This window comes from Pecten maximus, chromosome 13, assembly GCF_902652985.1.
Source record: "Pecten maximus chromosome 13, xPecMax1.1, whole genome shotgun sequence".
In the NCBI taxonomy this organism is placed as follows: Eukaryota; Metazoa; Mollusca; class Bivalvia; order Pectinida; family Pectinidae; genus Pecten; species Pecten maximus.
Genome location: NC_047027.1, coordinates 26,336,954 through 26,357,776, shown reverse-complemented (window position 1 = coordinate 26,357,776; position 20,823 = coordinate 26,336,954). Strand labels below are relative to the sequence as shown.

Here is a 20,823-nt window from a genome sequence, read left to right as displayed (position 1 = left end):
GGTTTTTGGTCTTGATTTCTTTCTTTTACAGCCCTTCCCACAGGAAAGGTATTGCTTTGCCCAATGGACTATGGTTATGTACGTATGGTTATTAAACACATATTCGGACATTATGTAAACGTGTTCCAAGCGTCCAAAATAAGGTAAAGTCAACACAAATTATCATTTTAAATGCTGTACAAGGCTCGTCATTTCAAGAAAACAGGACAACGTAACTATTCGGACATCGTTAAATGACGGACTTAAATTGTCCAAACACTTAACTGTATATCATAATACGGTACTCATTCACCCCTCATTTCATTTCTCTACATACACATACTTGGCTACGCACATGGTATTATCACCAAATGATTCAAACTGATATCATTTTGTTATCTGTGCTGAAACAAATTAGTTCGTTCATTTATTTCATCGGCAGTTTTATATTATAAACACCAGCATTTGAACTATGCCGTTTATCTTTTTTAAACATATTTCCTGTTTGACATAGAGCGCATCGGAAGACCAATTTTTACAATGTCTAATTTTATTCAATGTATCGAAAGACAACTAAAATCCTATTCTTAAAAAGTGGTCCTCCGATGCGCTGGTATAGAAAAAAAAAAAAAAAAAAAAACGTAGTTGATAAAGCATTTTAATTTTAGCATTAACTAGACTGACTCTAAATAATAACATACACTTCAAATTCCTGTCAGCATAGCTCATATGGTTGAACGATCGATTATCAACCCGAAGGTTTGGAGTTCGAATCACTAAGATGTATCTTATTAAGATATATATACCTAATACCAGGAATCTATTTTTGGCAGGGAAAAGACAAAACAGCTGACACGTATGGCTATTATGACGTCATAATAATGAATTATCGAAATGACGTCATTGTATTGTTTTCGTGACGTCATATAATTATTGTGAATGGGAAATCCTCCGTCTAAACGTTGGTTGTTTTTATTGATTTTGATTCCGTCTTGAATGTATGTTAATCACATAATGAAATGAGCCTGTTGCTCGAGCTGACTTGCCAAACTCCTAGACTGACTTGGGTTGAGATATCCCTGTCCATGAAACAGGCCATTACTCTTTTACCCTGGACAGGGATATCCACAATTTTACCGGCGTGAGTTTTTTTTTCAAATCTCCCCTTAGGGTTGAGACAAGCTACATGAGCTGTTTGCACGTTCTTAACAATACAATGACGTCACATCAACAATACCATGACGTCACGGCAACAGTAACATGACGTCACGGCAACAGTACCATGAAATAACGTTACGTTTACAATTCTTTAACGTCACGTTAACATTTCCTTGCATTAAAGTAACATCCATATATTAGATACATACACTAAGATGGTAACCAGTGTAAGAGTCAAATATTCTCTACCCTGGGCAGAGTGATTTTTTTCTTATCTAACCCTAGAGTTGAGAAAAGCTCCACGTGCTGTTTGAATTATATAACGTCGCTACAATCATTCAATGTTGTCATGGCAACAATACCATGATGTACTGTTTGCATGTTCTCAACAATTTGCATGTCGTTAAGTCAAAAATACAATGACGTCACTTCGACAATTCAATCACGTGACGTCAACATTGTCTTGCATTGATGTAACGTCCAATCATATACATATGAGGGTAAACAGGATGATAAAAAAAATCATTCACCCCCTTGGGAGTGAGACAGGGGAATCTCAACCCTCGGGGTAAGATTCTCAAGCTTCCGTTCATCTCGCACGAACTTTTGTTTCCTACAATGAGATTTGATTTTTACCCGATACCATTCCAAGAGAAAAATCTTTCAGAAATACATGTCACATGAAATGAGTCGATGTATTTACTATTAATATGTATATTTTCTATATTTTCCCGTGTAATTACGTGTTTTTTCCGGGTAACAACGCAATCACATTTTTGTGTCTTCGCGTAATTACATGTACGAGCAATTAAAATGATGCTACTTTATAAGAGCTGATTTTCAAAGGATTGTAAGTCCTATACATATTTTATGTATATTGTCAGAATAAATCTGTGTATCTGTAAATATATTTTCGTTCTTTTTCTTAGTGACTCTAATCGACTTTCGTATATTAAACATTGGTCCAGAATATAATATTTCATCGGACAGCTTAAAATCACATAAAATTTCAGTATTAAGCATCTATACTCTTTTTCACTTTCAATGAGCATGTGATAGGGATAGGTCAGTGTTTTAAGTAGAACAGTTAGATATCTTTCTAAATCACTTATTCAGTTCAACGGACGTATTATATCACTGAATACCGACTACCATGTAAAGTTGCCAGTTTTCTTCCGAAGACTACAGTTCATTTAAGATTGATAATAATACTGTGCTATGTTCTTATAGGACAGAACAAGGTTATCATTAACTCTAAAAAAGATTTTTTCCCTCTCTCAGCTTTTTGCATGTTGGGATTACATTTTTTTCTGCGAACAACTTAATTTAAAGCTATTTTTTCTATCCAAAATCCAAAAGACGACACTATAGCCCAAATCTCCAGGCAACGGCTATTTTTCTTCTATTAATATGTAGTGTAGGTATTGGAAAAGTCCAAAAGGTCCTGTTTGTTCTTTCGTTAAACTTTCGGATGGGGGTATCATATACAGTGTTCATGGACAGGACACCCGTCCTCATACAACCCTGACTGTTGGTGCCCCTAGACACCCGTCCTCATATGACCCTGACTGTTGGTATCTCCCTAGACACCCGCCCTCCAATGACCCTGGCTGTTGGTATCTCCCTAGACACCCGTCCTCATATGACCCTGACTGTTGGTATCTCCCTAGACACCCGCCCTCCAATGACCCTGGCTGTTGGTATCTCCCTAGACAACCGCCCTCCAATGATCCTGGCTGTTGGTATCTCCCTAGAGACCCGCCTCATATGACCATGACAATTGGTATCTCCCTAGACACCCGTCCTCATATGACCCTGACTGTTGGTATCTCCCTAGACACCCGCCCTCCAATGACCCTGACTGTTGGTATCTCCCTAGACACCCGTCCTCATATGACCCTGGCTGTTGGTATCTCCCTAGACACCCGCCCTCCAATGACCCTGGCTGTTGGTATCTCCCTAGACACCCGTCCTCATATGACCCCGACTGTTGGTATCTCCCTAGACACCCGTCCTCATATGACCCTGACTGTTGGTATCTCCCTAGACACCCGCCCTCCAATGACCCTGGCTGTTGGTATCTCCCTAGACACCCGACCCTCCAATGACCCTGGCTGTTGGTATCTCCCTTGACACCTGTCCTCATATGCCCCCGCAATGTTGCAATTGTGATATGGAATTTGCCAAAAATGCATGATTAGGGCAGTTAGTCTTTGGTCTTGAGAACAGGAAATCAAAAGCAACATTCCTTGGCATGAAGGGATACACAAGTTATCATGATAACACTTGAGGCCCTTTCTGTCCGTTCAGATGGGATGGCATAGTGAAAACAACTTACGTGGCTACCAATGGACACTGAAGGGACGTCATTGTGAATACATGTTACCATGACTACCCTTGGGGTGCTGAGGGGCGTCGTTGTGGATAAATGTTACCATGACTACCCTTGGGGTGCTGAGGGGCGTCGTTGTGGATAAATGTTACCATGACTACCCTTGGGGTGCTGAAGGGGCGTCATTGTGGATAAATGTTACCATGACTACTCTTGAGTCCTGAAGGGAGGTCATTATGGAAACATGTACCCTTTTCTAGATATCTTGTAGACAAGCGTTTTATTTTTTAAAGTGTAAACTTTGAAAATATATTATATTCTATATCCAATGGGTTCACACATAAGCTATCTCTATCCAACCTTTACCAAGTAGGAGTAAAGTTAACCATCTCCAGTTCAATGTTATATGATAAAAGAAGACCCTTTCCTATTTGCTGTTAGCAAGAAAATACTTTAAATGTTTGAATATACAGGTGAGTGATACAGGCCTTCTAGGCCTCTTGTGTGAATATTGCAGTTATTTCCTGTTTGACAGATATTACTTTTCCGTCACCTTGCTGGGCATGAGTTCATATTTGTCAACATCAGTATTAAAGTATATAAATCTAGAAAAAACAAAACAAAGACAAAATCTCCGATGGAATTAACACGATTTTATTAATGGAATGTTTTTCAATTAACATATTGCATAGAACCAGTGCCACAATTACTCAACAACAGAATGGTGGTCACTACTACAGCTTAACTTGGGCTGAGTAGCACAGCGAGCCAGGCTTCATTAAATATATCCCAAACAGGCCTCGTCATTCTTAGGAATTTCCCCCAACACAAAACAGACCTCGCCATTCTTAGGAATTTTCAGGAATTTCCCCCCAACACCAAACCGGCCTCGCCATTCTTAGGAATTTCCCCCAACACAAAACAGACCTCGCCATTCTTAGGAATTTTTAGGAATTTCCCCAACACAAAACAGACCTCGCCATTCTTAGGAATTTTCAGGAATTTCCCCCCCAACACCAAACCGGCCTCGCCATTCTTAGGAATTTCCCCCAACACAAAACAGACCTCGCCATTCTTAGGAATTTTTAGGAATTTCCCCAACACAAAACAGACCTCGCCATTCTTAGGAATTTTCAGGAATTTCCCCCCAACACCGAACAGGCCTCGCCATTCTTAGGAATTTTCAGGAATTTCCCCCAACACCAAACAGGCCTCGCCATTCTTAGGAATTTCCCCCAACACCTACATTTATTATGTACCATAGTAACAAACAGTTTTACTGTGTAAATATTTTTTTTCGAATATCATTTCTGTGTAAACATCCATAACAGAATATAAATATCATTATAAAGATCATTTTACATCATTACATACAACCCAAACGTCTCCAAGCCGTAACGTGAACACGCCCAACGGTTCATAAAATGAGTCGGTCTGCCATGGGAAAATCCTACTGGTGTTGAAGACTTTTAGCACTGGAACAAACTGACATCTGCTTAACACACAGGTAAAAATATACACAATGAGAGTGACCAAGACAGAGCATTGGCGATAAGACCATTGTACAATTTTACCACGGCTTTTATGAAGAATACAAGTCATATTATCAACAAAAGTATTTGTATTCCTTGGTACATTTTGATATATATACTTGGGAACATGTTTTTTTGTGTGCAATTATAATGAGTAACACATTTATAGAGAATGATCCACAAGCTTTTGTGGGGCTTCATTTCAATTCAATTCAATTCAAACTTTATTTATTGTCGGTACATATTATAACAAATCAGCTCTAAGGAGGGGCTTCAGGACATACCCCTTAAATGCATCAAGCTATATTAATAAAATCAAATTAATATTTTTCAAAATTTTCTACTTAAAATTATTTTGATTTGGAAAAAGCCCTGGATCATTCTCCCATTAAGAGTGATGGGACACTCAAATTGAAGTATTGCTTTTGTATTATAACCAATCGCAGCACATCGGGATAACAAGCATGAGGGAAACAAGTTTGTACAAAATGAGAAATGTTGTTTCATACATTAGACATGATTTGTAGTGTACATAGTATTTAAGACATATTTCCATCAATGATTTTACACATAAACAAAAACATGACACATATAGGAAAAATAAACTTTATATATGAATGGCAGATCTATAATCTGACAGATTGCCCCTATCAGGGGTCCTCAGTTCTCTGGTTAAAAGTGCTCTCACATCCATCACACAGCCGTGACACTTGGCCACACCTCCCTCACATGCAGCCACATCTGACACTAGGCCACACCTTCCTCATATGTAGCCACACCTATGACACTGGGCCACACCTCCTCATTTGTAGCCACGCCCATGACACAAGGCCATGCCTCCAGCAAATTCAGCTGTGACACTTGGCTATGCCTCTTTCATAAACAGCCACACCCATGACACTAGACCACACCTCCCTTACATAAGCCACGCCCATGACACTACACCACACCTCACTTTCATAAACCACGCCCATGACACTAGACCACACCTCACTTTCATAAACCACACCCATGACACTAGGCCACACCTCCCTTACATACAGCCATGCCCATCACACTTAGCCACCCCTCCTTCACAAACGGCCATTGTGTCACCCGGCCATGTCTCCCACATAAACTGCCCTGACATTTGGCCACATGTCCCTCATGTACAACCACACCCATGACACTAGGCCACGCCTCCTTACAGCCATCCCATCTCACTTGGCCACACCTCTTATCATACACTTAAGCCACACCCATAACACTAGGCCACGCCTCCTCACAGAAAGGCTCACATTACTAGGTCATGTCCCATTAACTAAAGTGAAAATCAATGTAAATAAATCATGGACATTTAATACACAATTCTACTGCGAGTAGGCCACCCCTGATATAAAACAATTACACCTAATGTCAAGGTCACAGTGGCACATTTCTTCCAACGAGGTATAACAGTTTCAAGACGAGCCATATCTACATGATCTGCCACCTTCAATGACAGATCTTACTAAATCTTGTCCGAACACATGTTCAGAGACCAGAGGCGATACAAAATCTATCACGACTTACACTATCAAAATTGCACCGTCACATGGCAACCACCTACCATTGGAATCGTACCAATTTGTAAATATTTTATATACACCATCCATATACTTCATTTTTTATAAAAAATAAGTCATAATTATACCAGCATTCCCCACCAGATTTTGGAAGCTTTGGACTGCCTGCTGTGATACCCAAACAATATCGTTCTTAATTATCTGTCATAGTATTAACAAAATTTTAATGATGACAAAGTTACCAATTAACTGACACCACCGACAGCTTACAGCAGTTATAAACTTTGGTTTGTTAAAACATGCTACACTACCAGTAAGTTGACTGGGCTTTTATTCCTACGATTAATGTCGGCATCTTCCAAAATGGTTTTGTTCAGAAAATTTTATATCTTCTTCAGGAGACACTAAGAGTTTTCTTAATCATTTGTTTAATGGCACATTTGCATTTTCATTAGTATAAATAGTTATAATACAATAAGATGTACAACATAAGATAACGAGCTAAAGCTACGGTCACACCTCGTCAGCTAAAAATAGATCTGTCGACAGGCTGCTACAGTAACATAATTATAGAAAACTTAAAGCCATCTTATATTCTGCACTCCTCTAATAAATGCTTAAGAGATACTTATGAAAGCTGAGAAATCTAAAATTTATCAAATAATAAATAGAATAAACGCAGGTTATTTTTAATATCGCTCTTAACATGATTAAATTAGGAAACGCTTTTAAAAGATTTCAGAGATTTCAGCAGATTTCAGAGATTCAAGATTTCATTATGAGTTTGAACAAAGTGTGGTTGGAGTTTTGCCCGTGATAAAACAAAGGTTTGATTGTTAAGTTGTGGTCCAAAATGAGAACTTATAGTCACATGACCATATTTTATTACATTAAGATGTTCAGTCATACGGAGCTCCAGTAAATATAAAGACATAGAGGAGACACAAACAGATAAACAGTAAATATAAACAGATATACAGTAAATATAAACAGATATACAGTAAATATAAACAGATATACAGTAAATATGAACTTAGAGGGTGATATGATCATTGGTAAATAAATCACAAAATTGCTAAATAAACATAATATCCACATAATAGTGACACATTTTTCACATTTAGCACTCAACACTCTTCATCAATCAAAAACATTTATCAGTAATATATAGAAAGCATACTTAATCAGATCAAATTATAAATGTTAAAATTACAAAAAATAAAACCAACAGATCTTAATCCAATGGATCACTGGTGTCCTTGTGGGGTCATCAGTCAGATCGCCACAGAAAAGGGAGACAATCCAGTATGTGATACCGACAACCCAAAGAAGGGAGATAACTTGTATCAGATTTACAATATTACCAAATATTTAACCTATGGTCGTTTTGTGATTCAAACACTGATTTCAATATCGTGTAATAATTTTTAGAGAAGAAATCATGGAAAATATTTATTAGTGAATTGTCTCCCCTTGGTAATCAACATACATTATATGCATAAAATATGATGTAATGATTCACCTCCAAAACAAAACACCGAGTTGACCTTTGACCCGAGGGAGAAAAAGTCATGATATGTACGTTATCTTACACTCTGGAACTTGTTTAAGAATATCACAAAGTTCACACTTACTCTCCACTACAAACAGGTCGCCCCATCAGCTCCCTAAGTCACAGTCACACTCAAAACTCCAGTCTTATCTCCTAAGTGCAGAGAGGTCGGAATCTCAATGATGGGCACAGATAAAAGTTCACCTCATTAATCAGGAACCTTGGTAATCTGACACTGACCTCTGACCTCAAAATAAAAATATTTCTTTTTGTGCTTCACAAGGGTCTTGAGTAGTTTTCAGCACATGTTTCCATAGCAACAGTGTCGTGACTAACAAGGTTCCTGTTCCTGGCTACTGGAGAGGGACTCTATATTATGCATAAGGCACTGGGCAAGGTGCTCCAGTACCTGGTGTTGTAATCTCAGGATTAACATCCAACTTCACCGATCCAAGAACATCCTATTATCTCTAGTCCGATAACACCTGATGCCCATCTGACAGTTAAAAAGTTTATGATGGCCAAAGATGAGACAATATAACAGCTTAACGTCCCCAGAGGGGCACCATCATCAATTCTGATGATGGTAATATTGGATTTGTTGTTGAGTTTGCAGATTTCCACGACCACTTTACGCCACAACCAGCGGTTCATCATCGGAGAAACCTTGGATCATTGGAGAATCTTCATCCTCACCTGCAAGTATTGCAAATAGGACAGATAAGGTTACTGTAATTTTCGATATTTTTGTGGTAATCTTATTTTCATTTCACTAATCCATTTTGAATGGCAAATAATAGAGGTGAGCTTATTCCTCACAGTGCTTAACCGTTAAAATATGATACACTTTACATGTGATGACATCAAAATCAGTTCATTTGGAGTATTTCAGCAGACTGAACTTTTTAATATTATTAATAACGATATTTAAATCTTGAGAAATATAATTGTTTTACGAAAAAGGCTTCAGATTTCGGGGCCTGTTATTTGTGGACTTATTACTTACCAAGTTCATTGGCTCCTGAGAAGGTGGTTGTCCCAGAGCGGGTGTCGTAGTGGCTGTTTGCAAAGGACAGGAAGCTACGCTGTAGTCGATGATGGCGGACGATGAAAGACAGCAAGAACAACAACAAGAGCTACAACGATGACGGCCACCACAACAAATATCCCGATGAGGTTCTTCTTAGACAATGCCACAGTTGCCTGGTTCACTGGCAAATGGAGAATTCCTGAAACAATCACATGACAATTGTATGTCAAACATGACTAAATGTATAATGAAATCACTGAAATAGCTAATTAAGGATTCCATTGTGTCCGACTTTAAATCCTCTCTTATCACCAAGAAACCACATCAACCATCATGGATTTTAGGGCCTAAAAAACTTCTCGCAATTGTTGCTGGATGGACATAGTGGGCATTCCATATGATACTAAAATCACAAAAAACAAAAAACAAACAAAACAAAAACACAAAAACAAAAACACAACAAAAAAACAAAAACACAAAAAACAACAAAACAAAAACAACAAAACAAAAAAAACAAACAACAACAAAACCCCAAAAAAACAAAAACAAAACAAAAAAAAAAAAAAATTACAAGTATGCAGGGTATTGCTAAATCAATACATGCTCCTTACAGGCCCCTGCTAAAAATAGTAACAGTGACTTTGACCTTGGCCCAAAAACCCTGAAACTCAAACTTGATCTGAAGCTAGTCATACTGAAGTTACATAACAACTGTTACTGATGTACCTTGAAGCATAACTGAGAGCAGTGCGGAAGACTGACAGACGGACGGACATGCAGATGGACAGACGGGGAGGAAACTTATAGTCCCCACGGTTCAGCGGTAGGGGACTTATGAAATGAAAACTGATATTCCACATAGAAAAGACAGTTGGGGCCATTATATACTAATGCAGGGGACTAACCTGAGGCTGCCACCTGGACTGGCTCGGTGAACGTGCCCGGGTAGTGGTCGACCGCAGCATAACGCACTTTGAAGTAGTATTCGTATGTACCATCCAGGGCAATCTCCATGGAAACAGCTGTGGTTGTCTGGTGGAAAGTGTAGTTGTCCTTTTGATCATGGTCAATATTGCCGCTCACATCTACATGGTGGTGTCGACTGTAGAAAACGTCATAGCCCTGTAATAAAGGTAACATACAGGTAGAATACGGGTAAACTTTGCTTGTTTGTTTATTTTATTTAATGTCCTGTCAACAGCCAGGGTCATTTAAGGACGTGCCAGGTTTTGGAGGTGGAGGAAAGCTGGAGTACCCGGAGAAAAACCACCGGCCTACGGTCAGTACCTGGCAACTGCCCCACGTATGTTTCGAACTTGAAACCCAGAGGTGGACGGCTAGTGATAAAGTGTCGGGACACCTTAACCACTCGGCCTACATGGCCCTGCGGGTAAACAGGTATACTTATAATATAGATACAGGTATACAATATACAAACAGGTATGGAGTATATATATAGAGGTTACACAACGAGTGGTTGTTGGATATGGAATTTATTTCTTGTCAACCCTACACAGGTTAACATGACACACACATTTCTTGTCAATACTACACAGGTAAACAGGACACAAACATTTCTTGTCAACACTACACAGGTTAACAGGCCACACACATTTCTTGTCAATACTACACAGGTAAACAGGACACACATTTCTTGTCAACCCTACACAGGTAAACAGGACACACACATTTCTTGTCAACCCTACACAGGTTAACAGGACACACACATTTCTTGTCAACACTACACAGGTTAACATGACACACACATTTCTTGTCAACACTACACAGGTTAACATGACACACATTTCTTGTCAATACTACACAGGTAAACAGGACACAAACATTTCTTGTCAACACTACACAGGTTAACAGGCCACACACATTTCTTGTCCACACTACACAGGTTAACAGGCCACACACATTTCTTGTCAACCCTACACAGGTTAACAGGACACACACATTTCTTGTCAACACTACACAGGTTAACATGACACACACATTTCTTGTCAACACTACACAGGTTAACATGACACACATTTCTTGTCAACACTACACAGTTTAACATAACACACACATTTCTTGTCAACCCTACAATTCGTACATGTGCAAAATTTGACTTTGATAGAACAAGTACATTTTAGGAAATGCTACTACGAATTTACAGTAAGTGTAAGATGAGTGTCCTGTCAGTTTCTTGTCAACACTACACAGGTAAACAGGACACACACATTTCTTGTCAACACTACACAGGTTAACATAACACACACATTTCTTGTCAATACTACACAGGTTAACAGGACACACATTTCTTGTCAACCCTACACAGGTTAACATAACACACACATTTCTTGTCAACACTACACAGGTTAACATAACACACACATTTCTTGTCAACACTACACAGGTTAACAGGACACACACATTTCTTGTCAACACTACACAGGTTAACATAACACACACATTTCTTGTCAACACTACACAGGTAAACAGAACACATTTCTTGTCAACACTACACAGGTTAACATGACACACACATTTCTTGTCAACACTTCACAGGTAAACAGGACACACATTTCTTGTCAACGCTAAACAGGTTAACAGGACACAAACATTTCTTGTCAACACTACACAGGTTAACATAACACACTCATTTCTTGTCAACACTACACAGGTTAACATAACACACTCATTTCTTGTCAACACTACACAGGTTAACATGACACACACATTTCTTGTCAACACTACACAGGTTAACAGGACACACATTTCTTGTCAACACTACACAGGTAAACAGGACACACACATTTCTTGTCAACACTACACAGGTTAACATGACACACACATTTCTTGTCAACACTTCACAGGTAAACAGGCCACACACATTTCTTGTCAACACTACACAGGTAAACAGAACACACACATTTCTTGTCAACACTTCACAGGTAAACAGGACACACACATTTCTTGTCAACACTTCACAGGTTAACATGACACACATTTCTTGTCAACACTACACAGGTAAACAGAACACACACATTTCTTGTCAACACTACACAGGTTAACATGACACACATTTCTTGTCAACACTACACAGGTTAACATGACACACACATTTCTTGTCAACACTACACAGGTAAACAGAACACACACATTTCTTGTCAACACTTCACAGGTAAACAGGACACACACATTTCTTGTCAACACTACACAGTTTAACATAACACACACATTTCTTGTCAACACTACACAGGTTAACATGACACACACATTTCTTGTCAACACTACACAGGTAAACAGAACACACACATTTCTTGTCAACACTTCACAGGTAAACAGAACACACACATTTCTTGTCAACACTACACAGGTTAACAGGCCACACACATTTCTTGTCAACCCTACACAGGTAAACAGGACACACACATTTCTTGTCAACACTACACAGGTTAACATGACACACATTTCTTGTCAACACTACACAGTTTAACATAACACACATATTTCTTGTCAACCCTACAATTCGTACATGTGCAAAATTTGACTTTGATAGAACAAGTACATTTTAGGAAATGCTACTACGAATTTACAGTAAGTGTAAGATGAGTGTCCTGTCAGTTTCTTGTCAACACTACACAGGTAAACAGGACACACACATTTCTTGTCAACACTACACAGGTTAACAGGACACACATTTCTTGTCAATACTACACAGGTAAACAGAACACACACATTTCTTGTCAACACTTCACAGGTAAACAGGACACACACATTTCTTGTCAACACTTCACAGGTAAACAGGACACACACATTTCTTGTCAATACTAAACAGGTAAACAGGACACACACATTTCTTGTCAATACTACACAGGTTAACAGGACACACACATTTCTTGTCAACACTACACAGGTAAACAGGACACACACATTTCTTGTCAACACTACACAGGTTAACAGGACACACACATTTCTTGTCAACCCTACACAGGTAAACAGGACACACACATTTCTTGTCAACACTACACAGGTAAACAGGACACACATTTCTTGTCAACACTACACAGGTAAACAGGACACACATTTCTTGTCAACACTACACAGGTAAACAGAACACATTTCTTGTCAACACTACACAGGTTAACAGGACACACACATTTCTTGTCAACACTACACAGGTTAACAGGACACACACATTTCTTGTCAACACTTCACAGGTAAACAGGACACACATTTCTTGTCAACACTAAACAGGTAAACAGGACACACATTTCTTGTCAACACTACACAGGTAAACAGGACACACACATTTCTTGTCAACACTACACAGGTTAACAGGACACACATTTCTTGTCAACACTACACAGGTAAACATAACACACACATTTCTTGTCAACACTACACAGGTTAACAGGACACACATTTCTTGTCAACACTAAACAGGTAAACAGAACTCATTTCTTGTCAACACTACACAGGTAAACAGGACACAAATTTCTTGTCAATACTACACAGGTAAACAGGACACACATTTCTTGTCAACACTAAACAGGTAAACAGGACACACATTTCTTGTAAACACTACACAGGTAAACAGGACACACACATTTCTTGTCAACACTTCACAGGTAAACAGGACACACATTTCTTGTCAACACTAAACAGGTAAACAGGACACACATTTCTTGTCAACACTACACAGGTAAACAGGACACACACATTTCTTGTCAACACTACACAGGTTAACAGGACACACATTTCTTGTCAACACTACACAGGTAAACATAACACACACATTTCTTGTCAACACTACACAGGTTAACAGGACACACATTTCTTGTCAACACTAAACAGGTAAACAGAACTCATTTCTTGTCAACACTACACAGGTAAACAGGACACACATTTCTTGTCAATACTACACAGGTAAACAGGACACACATTTCTTGTCAATACTACACAGGTAAACAGGACACACATTTCTTGTCAATACTACACAGGTAAACAGGACACACATTTCTTGTCAACACTAAACAGGTAAACAGGACACACACAAATCCTTTTTACAGACACAATAGTACAAACCTTGAATTGTTGGTCTGAAGGAGCGTCCTTGGCAGGCTTCCACATTAGTTTTACTTTACCACTGTTTTCTATGAGAACTTCGAATTCTGTTGGGGCCCCAAAGGGTGCTGAGAATGAAAAATCACAGACAATTAACTTAAATAGTCTCACAGATAATGATATTAAACTAAACCCTGGGACAAAACCCATCACAGACAATTAACTTAAATAGCGTCACAGGTATTAGATTAAACCCTGGGACAAAACTCATCACAGACAATTAACTTAAATAGCGTCACAGGTATTAAACTAAACCCTGGGACAAACCCCATCACAGATAATTAACTTAAATAGTCTCACACTAACTTTGGGACAAAAACGAAACATTTTCTTTGTGTGAAGAATTAAGGTAGTATCATACAATATGTCTATTACAAAGATATCAAATCTACTTACAAACTTTGAAGATGTAGGGCTCTGAACGTCTGGAATCTAAGAAGTTGGAGCGGACTGTCAAATTGTAGGTGGCACCACGCTTCAAGTCAGTAAGGTTCATGAACGTTGACCGCATTAGGAAGGCATTTGAGGTGCTGGTGTTTACCTCAACGATGTATACAGTGTAGTTCTGTGAACCATAAAATACAACATATTAAACCTGTTTTGTTTTCATTTTTGCAGACATGCAAGTTTTAACTTATATTTAATGTTTACAGATGGACCTGTAACCTTTTTCTAAAATATGTGTTTAGAGTTTATCTTAATAAACATACTCTCTAAACTTTTATTAGAAATTCACTTCCTTCTGTGTGTTACCTAATATCTAAAAAACATACTCTCTAAACTTTTCTTGGAAATTCACTTCCTTCTGTGTGTTACCTAATATCTAAAAAACATACTCTCTAAACTTTTCTTGGAAATTCACTTCCTTCTGTGTGTTACTTAATACCTAATAAACCTACTCTCTAAACTTTTATTAGAAATTCACTTTCTTTTGTGTGTTACCTAATACCTAATAAACATACTCTCTAAACTTTTATTAGAAATTCACTTCCTTTTGTGTATTACCTAATACCTAATAAACCTACTCTCTAAACTTTTATTAGAAATTCACTTCCTTCTGTGTGTTACTTAATACCTAATAAACCTACTCTCTAAACTTTTATTAGAAATTTCCCTTCTTTTGTGTGTTACCTAATATCTCACTAAATATTACACTGACATCAATATCTCATTAAGTATTCATGTGACTCCTGACTGTGCTAAAATATCTAAGAAATATTCATATATGACCTCATAGTTTTGTAAATACATAGATTATCCATGGATAAGCTGTCTAAACTTTCAATAAATATTCACAAACATTTGTGTATTGATAAATATCTTCATTATTCAATATCCATGATGACTATTGTCTAGATATCATTATAAATTCATTAGATAATCACAATAGTACGTACGTCGGGCACGTTGATGTTGAGACACGGTGCGTCCCAGGACAACACTCCACTGGTCTTGGTGTTGTAATCCAGTTTGAAGTCCGTATTCTTGGGAGGCGCTTTTTCATCTACGAACAAAGGGTAAAAAACAATAACTTTATGTTTATGTGCACAAACACTACAATACCCACAACATCACAATACTAGACTTTTATAATTTTTATTGCTTTGTTTGCTGGGTGTGTCGCCCTGCAAACAACCAGCACCATTATGATTCTCTTTGTAGTAGCTGGTGGCTACCTGATCAAACATCATACGGGAGGCACATCAGTGCTATCCATTATCATTTTGATTGCTTTGCTTGCTGGGTATGTCACCTTATGAACAACCAGCATCATTATGATTCTGACTCTCTTTGTAGCAGCTGGTGGCTACCTGATTGAATATCATACAGGAGTCTCACCATTGCTATCCACAGTAATTTGGAGAAGTGTCTTACCCAAGGACACAACCGTGGCAGCACAGGACAACCTATGATACCAGCACCCACAGAAATACAAATCGCTCTGGGATGAAATTATACACATTGGATTTTAGCTATCGTGGCATTTGTCTAATGCTGTACTGACTGAGCTTTCAGAATCCTTCATGTTGTTATTACAATGTATAGTATAATATGGTGTGCTCCAGATCCACTGACAAAGACTTAATTTTCTCAATCTTTCTAAAGACCATATTGCCCAGAAACTAAATTTTTAAGTGACCTTGACATTCGTAATTTTTGCTCAAAAAGAAACCCTAAAAACACTCCAAATAAGAAAACCATTGTGTGACGTTTGAGTTTGATTGGTCCACTTTGATTTCAGTTATTGTCCAGAAAACTTTCTATTAAACCAGTAACAGTGACCTTGACCTTTGAATCTGAAAAAGATTCCTGTGTAGATCTGAATCAATAGAGTGCTTGTAGTGCAAGGACCAAACAATTACCTGCTGCAGTAGTGAAAAAGTTCTGTTTGGAAGGCCTGCATGTCCCTGGTAACACCACTCCGACTCGGTAGAAGTAAGTCTCGCAGGCTCGGAGTGAGGTGAGTGTGTAGGACATGCTGCCAGAGACATTTACAGAGTGTGCCTCACTCTCAATATTCTCAAGCTCCATGTCCCTCGCCGAGTAGTCATAATACAGGATGTAGGTCTGTGTAGGCAAAAAAGGGGAGATAACCACAACATGTTTATATCAAGATTTCATTTTATCTTAACAATTTAATTTTCAATACTAATAAAAACAACAAAAAACAAAAAAGAATAAAAAATAAATGTTTTCACTATTGTCACTACAAACTGCACTTTCAAAAGAAGAAAATTTAATTGATAAAAAAATAAGGTATGTTTCACAATTTCTGTGAAAATTACATCCTTTTTCAGCTTCAAACTTTGATAAAATCATGAAAATTTAAATCGTCCGAACAAATTCTAATACATTCAAATTTATAACTTATAGTGTCTATATACTACACCATAACTAGTGAAAACATACAATAGTTTTCGATGCAGAATATTGTACATTGAAACACTAATGGGACTCATTGGTGTAAATGTAGGCCGAGTACTAGACAGAATTTGGTAAATTTAAATACTGTCATTATTATAAGACTTTTTAATCAGAGTTACTGCCCTTTATTTTCAACAACACCTACCAAATCTGAAGGAGGAGTTTTCCCAGTTTTCCATTTGATGCGGTATTTTCCGGGGCTGAAATTCTCGGAGGAAAGTTTGAATGGTGTGTAGGAGTTGAATTGCTTTGAACCTAAAACAGAAAATACGTGATCATAGAGAAACTGTTCTTGATATATAAACTGTCGTGTGTTAAAGAAAAAGACGGTAGACATCATTTTGTGTATTGTCACTTAAAATGAATTGATAAAACTTGTAATTTTTACCTAGAATTGAGATATCTATGTATAATATAATGATTAAAAGACTTATCACCAATTGCTATTGGTGAAAAGGAAGGACTTGCACAGTAGGTGACCTTTGATCTAGTTGTGTGGTATTTATATGAAGTGTACTGGACACTTACCATCAAGAGTTGCTATTGATGACACAACAAGACTAGCACTGATGACCTTTGACCTAGTTGTGTGGTATTTATATGTTGTGTACTGGACACGTACCATCAAGAGTTGCTATTGGTGACACAACAAAGACTGGCATTGTTGACCTTTGACCTAGCTTTGAGGTATTTATATGAAGAATGCTTACCTGCGGGAGCTGCTATCTGTGACACAGTTGGACTGGTTCCATGGTTGTTGACAGCCTTCACGTAGAAAGTGTAAGAGACACTTGGACACAGGTGGGGTACTATTCAACAAGAAACACACAGACGTTAGCCTAAAACACATTCCATCATAACATCGTGACAAAACGGCTCAGGGACAAAAGATTTGACCTTGCAGGGTTCATACGGATTATGTCAAACCAAATTCAAGGCCTTTCAATGTCTTAATTAAATATCCAAGGCCAATTTTACCAGTCATCTAAGTCATCTTGAGAGGGAACAAGAGAACAAAAAGGAAACTTATAACTATCCACTTGATCAAAATACAACTGGACATGGTAATTATTCTTATCAAACATTTATTAAAACCGTAACGTCTGTAGGGGAGGCGGCATAGACAAAGTTGCATCCAAATGATCATTGAGCAGGGTTTTACTTATAATAATGAAACCTTAATATTCAAGAATTTTTTAAGGCTGTGGACCAATTTTCAAGGCTTTCAAGGCCCAAGGTGAAATTCAAGGCTTTCTCAAGGCCCAAGGTAAAATTCAAGATTTTCTCAAGGCCAGTGCTAACCCTGCCTTGACTTTAACATGGCATTTTTATAAGACAGTCAGTGACCGGAGCTGTCAAAATTAAAACTAGAAAATGTCTGTAAGGGGAGGCGGCATAGACAAAGTTGCATCGAAATGAAAATGAAACCTTAATATTCAAGGATTTTTCAAAGCTGTAGACCAATTTTCAAGGCTTTTCAAGGCCTAGGATAAAATTAAAGGCTTTTCACGGCCCAAAATGAAATTAAAGGCTTTCTAAAGGCCCAAGGTAAAATTCAAGGTTTTCTCAAGGCCAGTGCTAACCCTGCCTTGACTTTAACATGGCATTTTTATAAGATGGTCAGTGACCGGAGCTGTCAATAATAACAACAAGAAAATGTCTGCAAGACATAAATGCCCATGCCACCACTTGACACCCTGAAACACAGTTTGGTTAAGATTGACTCAGCAGTTCCTGAGATTAGCAAGTTACATTGCATTGGGACGGGACTAGACACGACGGAAAGCAATTGGACAGGACAGACAAGGGTACCACTATATGCCCCCCCCCCCCCCCCCCAAAGATTCATTATAAATCGTGTACACAACCTTTGGACATAGCTTTATATTCTCCTCCTCTCCAAACTTTACTTCTTACCCGTCAGCCTTATGCCAGCTGTCTTCAGTACTTGTTCCGTTCCCAAGGCGTCGTTGTACATCACCTCATACTGATCCACCTTAGCAGAGCTATTAGGCTTGGACCATGTCAGGGACACATTGTACTGACCAGGGGTCAACACCAGGTTCTCAACACCACTGGTCAACAGTCCCTCGTCCACTGTAAGAGTTACCTTTTTGGAACTAGGGCTTTCTCCAGAGTTGGTGGAGGCTGTTACCTACAAAATACATCATATTTCCTTTACATTCTCTTCATACAACACTACTGAGAATTGTTTCCCTTGTAAGAGTCTTTCCAAAGTTTGTACATTTCTCAAACTGACAGACATGGTTACCTTAATTAAATGTGATTCTAAATATTTTGTATAATTTTATGTCCTAGCTAAAACCATGCTCTTTTGAAGACAGAAACTCCTTCATATCTATTTAAACAACTCCATCAACAGCTCCCTCTCTTTCACATGATCCACTCATATGCTTGTAAAAAGGCCACAGTCATCTCCCCTGTCCTCAGTTACAGTTACCTCCCCTGTCCTCAGTTACAAAATTACCTCCCCTGTCCTCAGTTACACAGTTACCTCCCCTGTCCACAGTTACAAAGTTACTTCCTCTGTCCACAGTTACAAAGTTACCTCCCCTGTCCACAGTTACAGTTACCTCCCCTGTCCACAGTTACAAAGTTACCTCCCCTGTCCTCAGTTACAAAGTTACCTCCCCTGTCCACAGTTACACAGTTACCTCCCCTGTCCACAGTTACAAAGTTACCTCCCCTGTCCACAGTTACAAAGTTACCTCCCCTGTCCACAGTTACAGAGTTACCTCCCCTGTCCACAGTTACACAGTCATCTCCCCTGTCCACAGTTAGTTACCTCCCCTGTCCTCAGTTACAAAGTTACCTCCCCTGTCCACAGTTACAAAGTTACCTCCCCTGTCCACAGTTACAAAGTTACCTCCCCTGTCCACAGTTACACAGTCATCTCCCCTATCCACAGTTATACTGTTACCTCCCCTGTCCACAGTTACAAAGTTACCTCCCCTGTCCACAGTTACAGTTACCTCCCCTGTCCACAGTTACAGTTACCTCCCCTATCCACAGTTACAATTTCCTCCCCTGTCCACAGTTACAAAGTTACCTCCCCTGTCCACAGTTACAAAGTTACCTCCCCTGTCCACAGTTACAGTTACCTCCCCTATCCACAGTTACAAAGTTACCTCCCCTGTCCACAGTTACAAAGTTACCTCCCCTGTCCACAGTTACAGTTTCCTCCCCTGTCCAAAGTTACATAGTTACCTCCCCTGTCCACAGTTACAAAGTTACCTCCCCTGTCCACAGTTACAGTTACCTCCCCTATCCACAGTTACAGTTTCCTCCCCTGTCCACAGTTACAAAGTTACCTCCCCTGTCCACAGTTACACAGTTACCTCCCCTGTCCACAGTTACAGTTACCTCCCCTGTCCACAGTTACAAAGTTACCTCCTCTGTCCACAGTTACAAAGTTACCTCCCCTGTCCACAGTTACAAAGTTACCTCCCCTGTCCACAGTTACAGAGTTACCTCCCCTGTCCACAGTTACAAAGTTACCTCCCCTGTCCTCAGTTACAGAGTTACCTCCCCTGTCCACAGTTACAGAGTCATCTCCCCTGTCCACAGTTACAGAGTTACCTCCCCTGTCCACAGTTACAGTTACCTCCCCTATCCACAGTTACAAAGTTACC

General features: G+C 38.8%; 1 protein-coding gene across 3 annotated transcripts in view; it reads right to left on the bottom strand.

Annotated features, from left to right (window-relative positions):
* Positions 1-4,102: 4,102 nt before the first annotated feature.
* The window catches only part of LOC117340923 (sortilin-related receptor-like), a 64,261-nt gene continuing 47,540 nt past the window's right edge, over positions 4,103-20,823 (bottom strand). For 2 of the 3 annotated variants that reach the window (XM_033902706.1, XM_033902708.1), the window contains 10 exons: positions 19,088-19,325; positions 17,881-17,979; positions 17,316-17,425; positions 16,609-16,813; positions 15,643-15,749; positions 14,642-14,810; positions 14,207-14,313; positions 10,033-10,249; positions 9,104-9,326; positions 4,103-8,793 (listed from right to left, as the gene is read on the bottom strand). In XM_033902706.1, coding sequence (XP_033758597.1) covers positions 9,178-9,326; positions 10,033-10,249; positions 14,207-14,313; positions 14,642-14,810; positions 15,643-15,749; positions 16,609-16,813; positions 17,316-17,425; positions 17,881-17,979; positions 19,088-19,325 — 1,401 coding nt within the window. In that variant the 3' untranslated portion in view covers positions 4,103-8,793; positions 9,104-9,177. The remainder of the gene's footprint in view (positions 8,794-9,103; positions 9,327-10,032; positions 10,250-14,206; positions 14,314-14,641; positions 14,811-15,642; positions 15,750-16,608; positions 16,814-17,315; positions 17,426-17,880; positions 17,980-19,087; positions 19,326-20,823) is intronic. The other variant, XM_033902707.1, reaches the window with a different exon arrangement.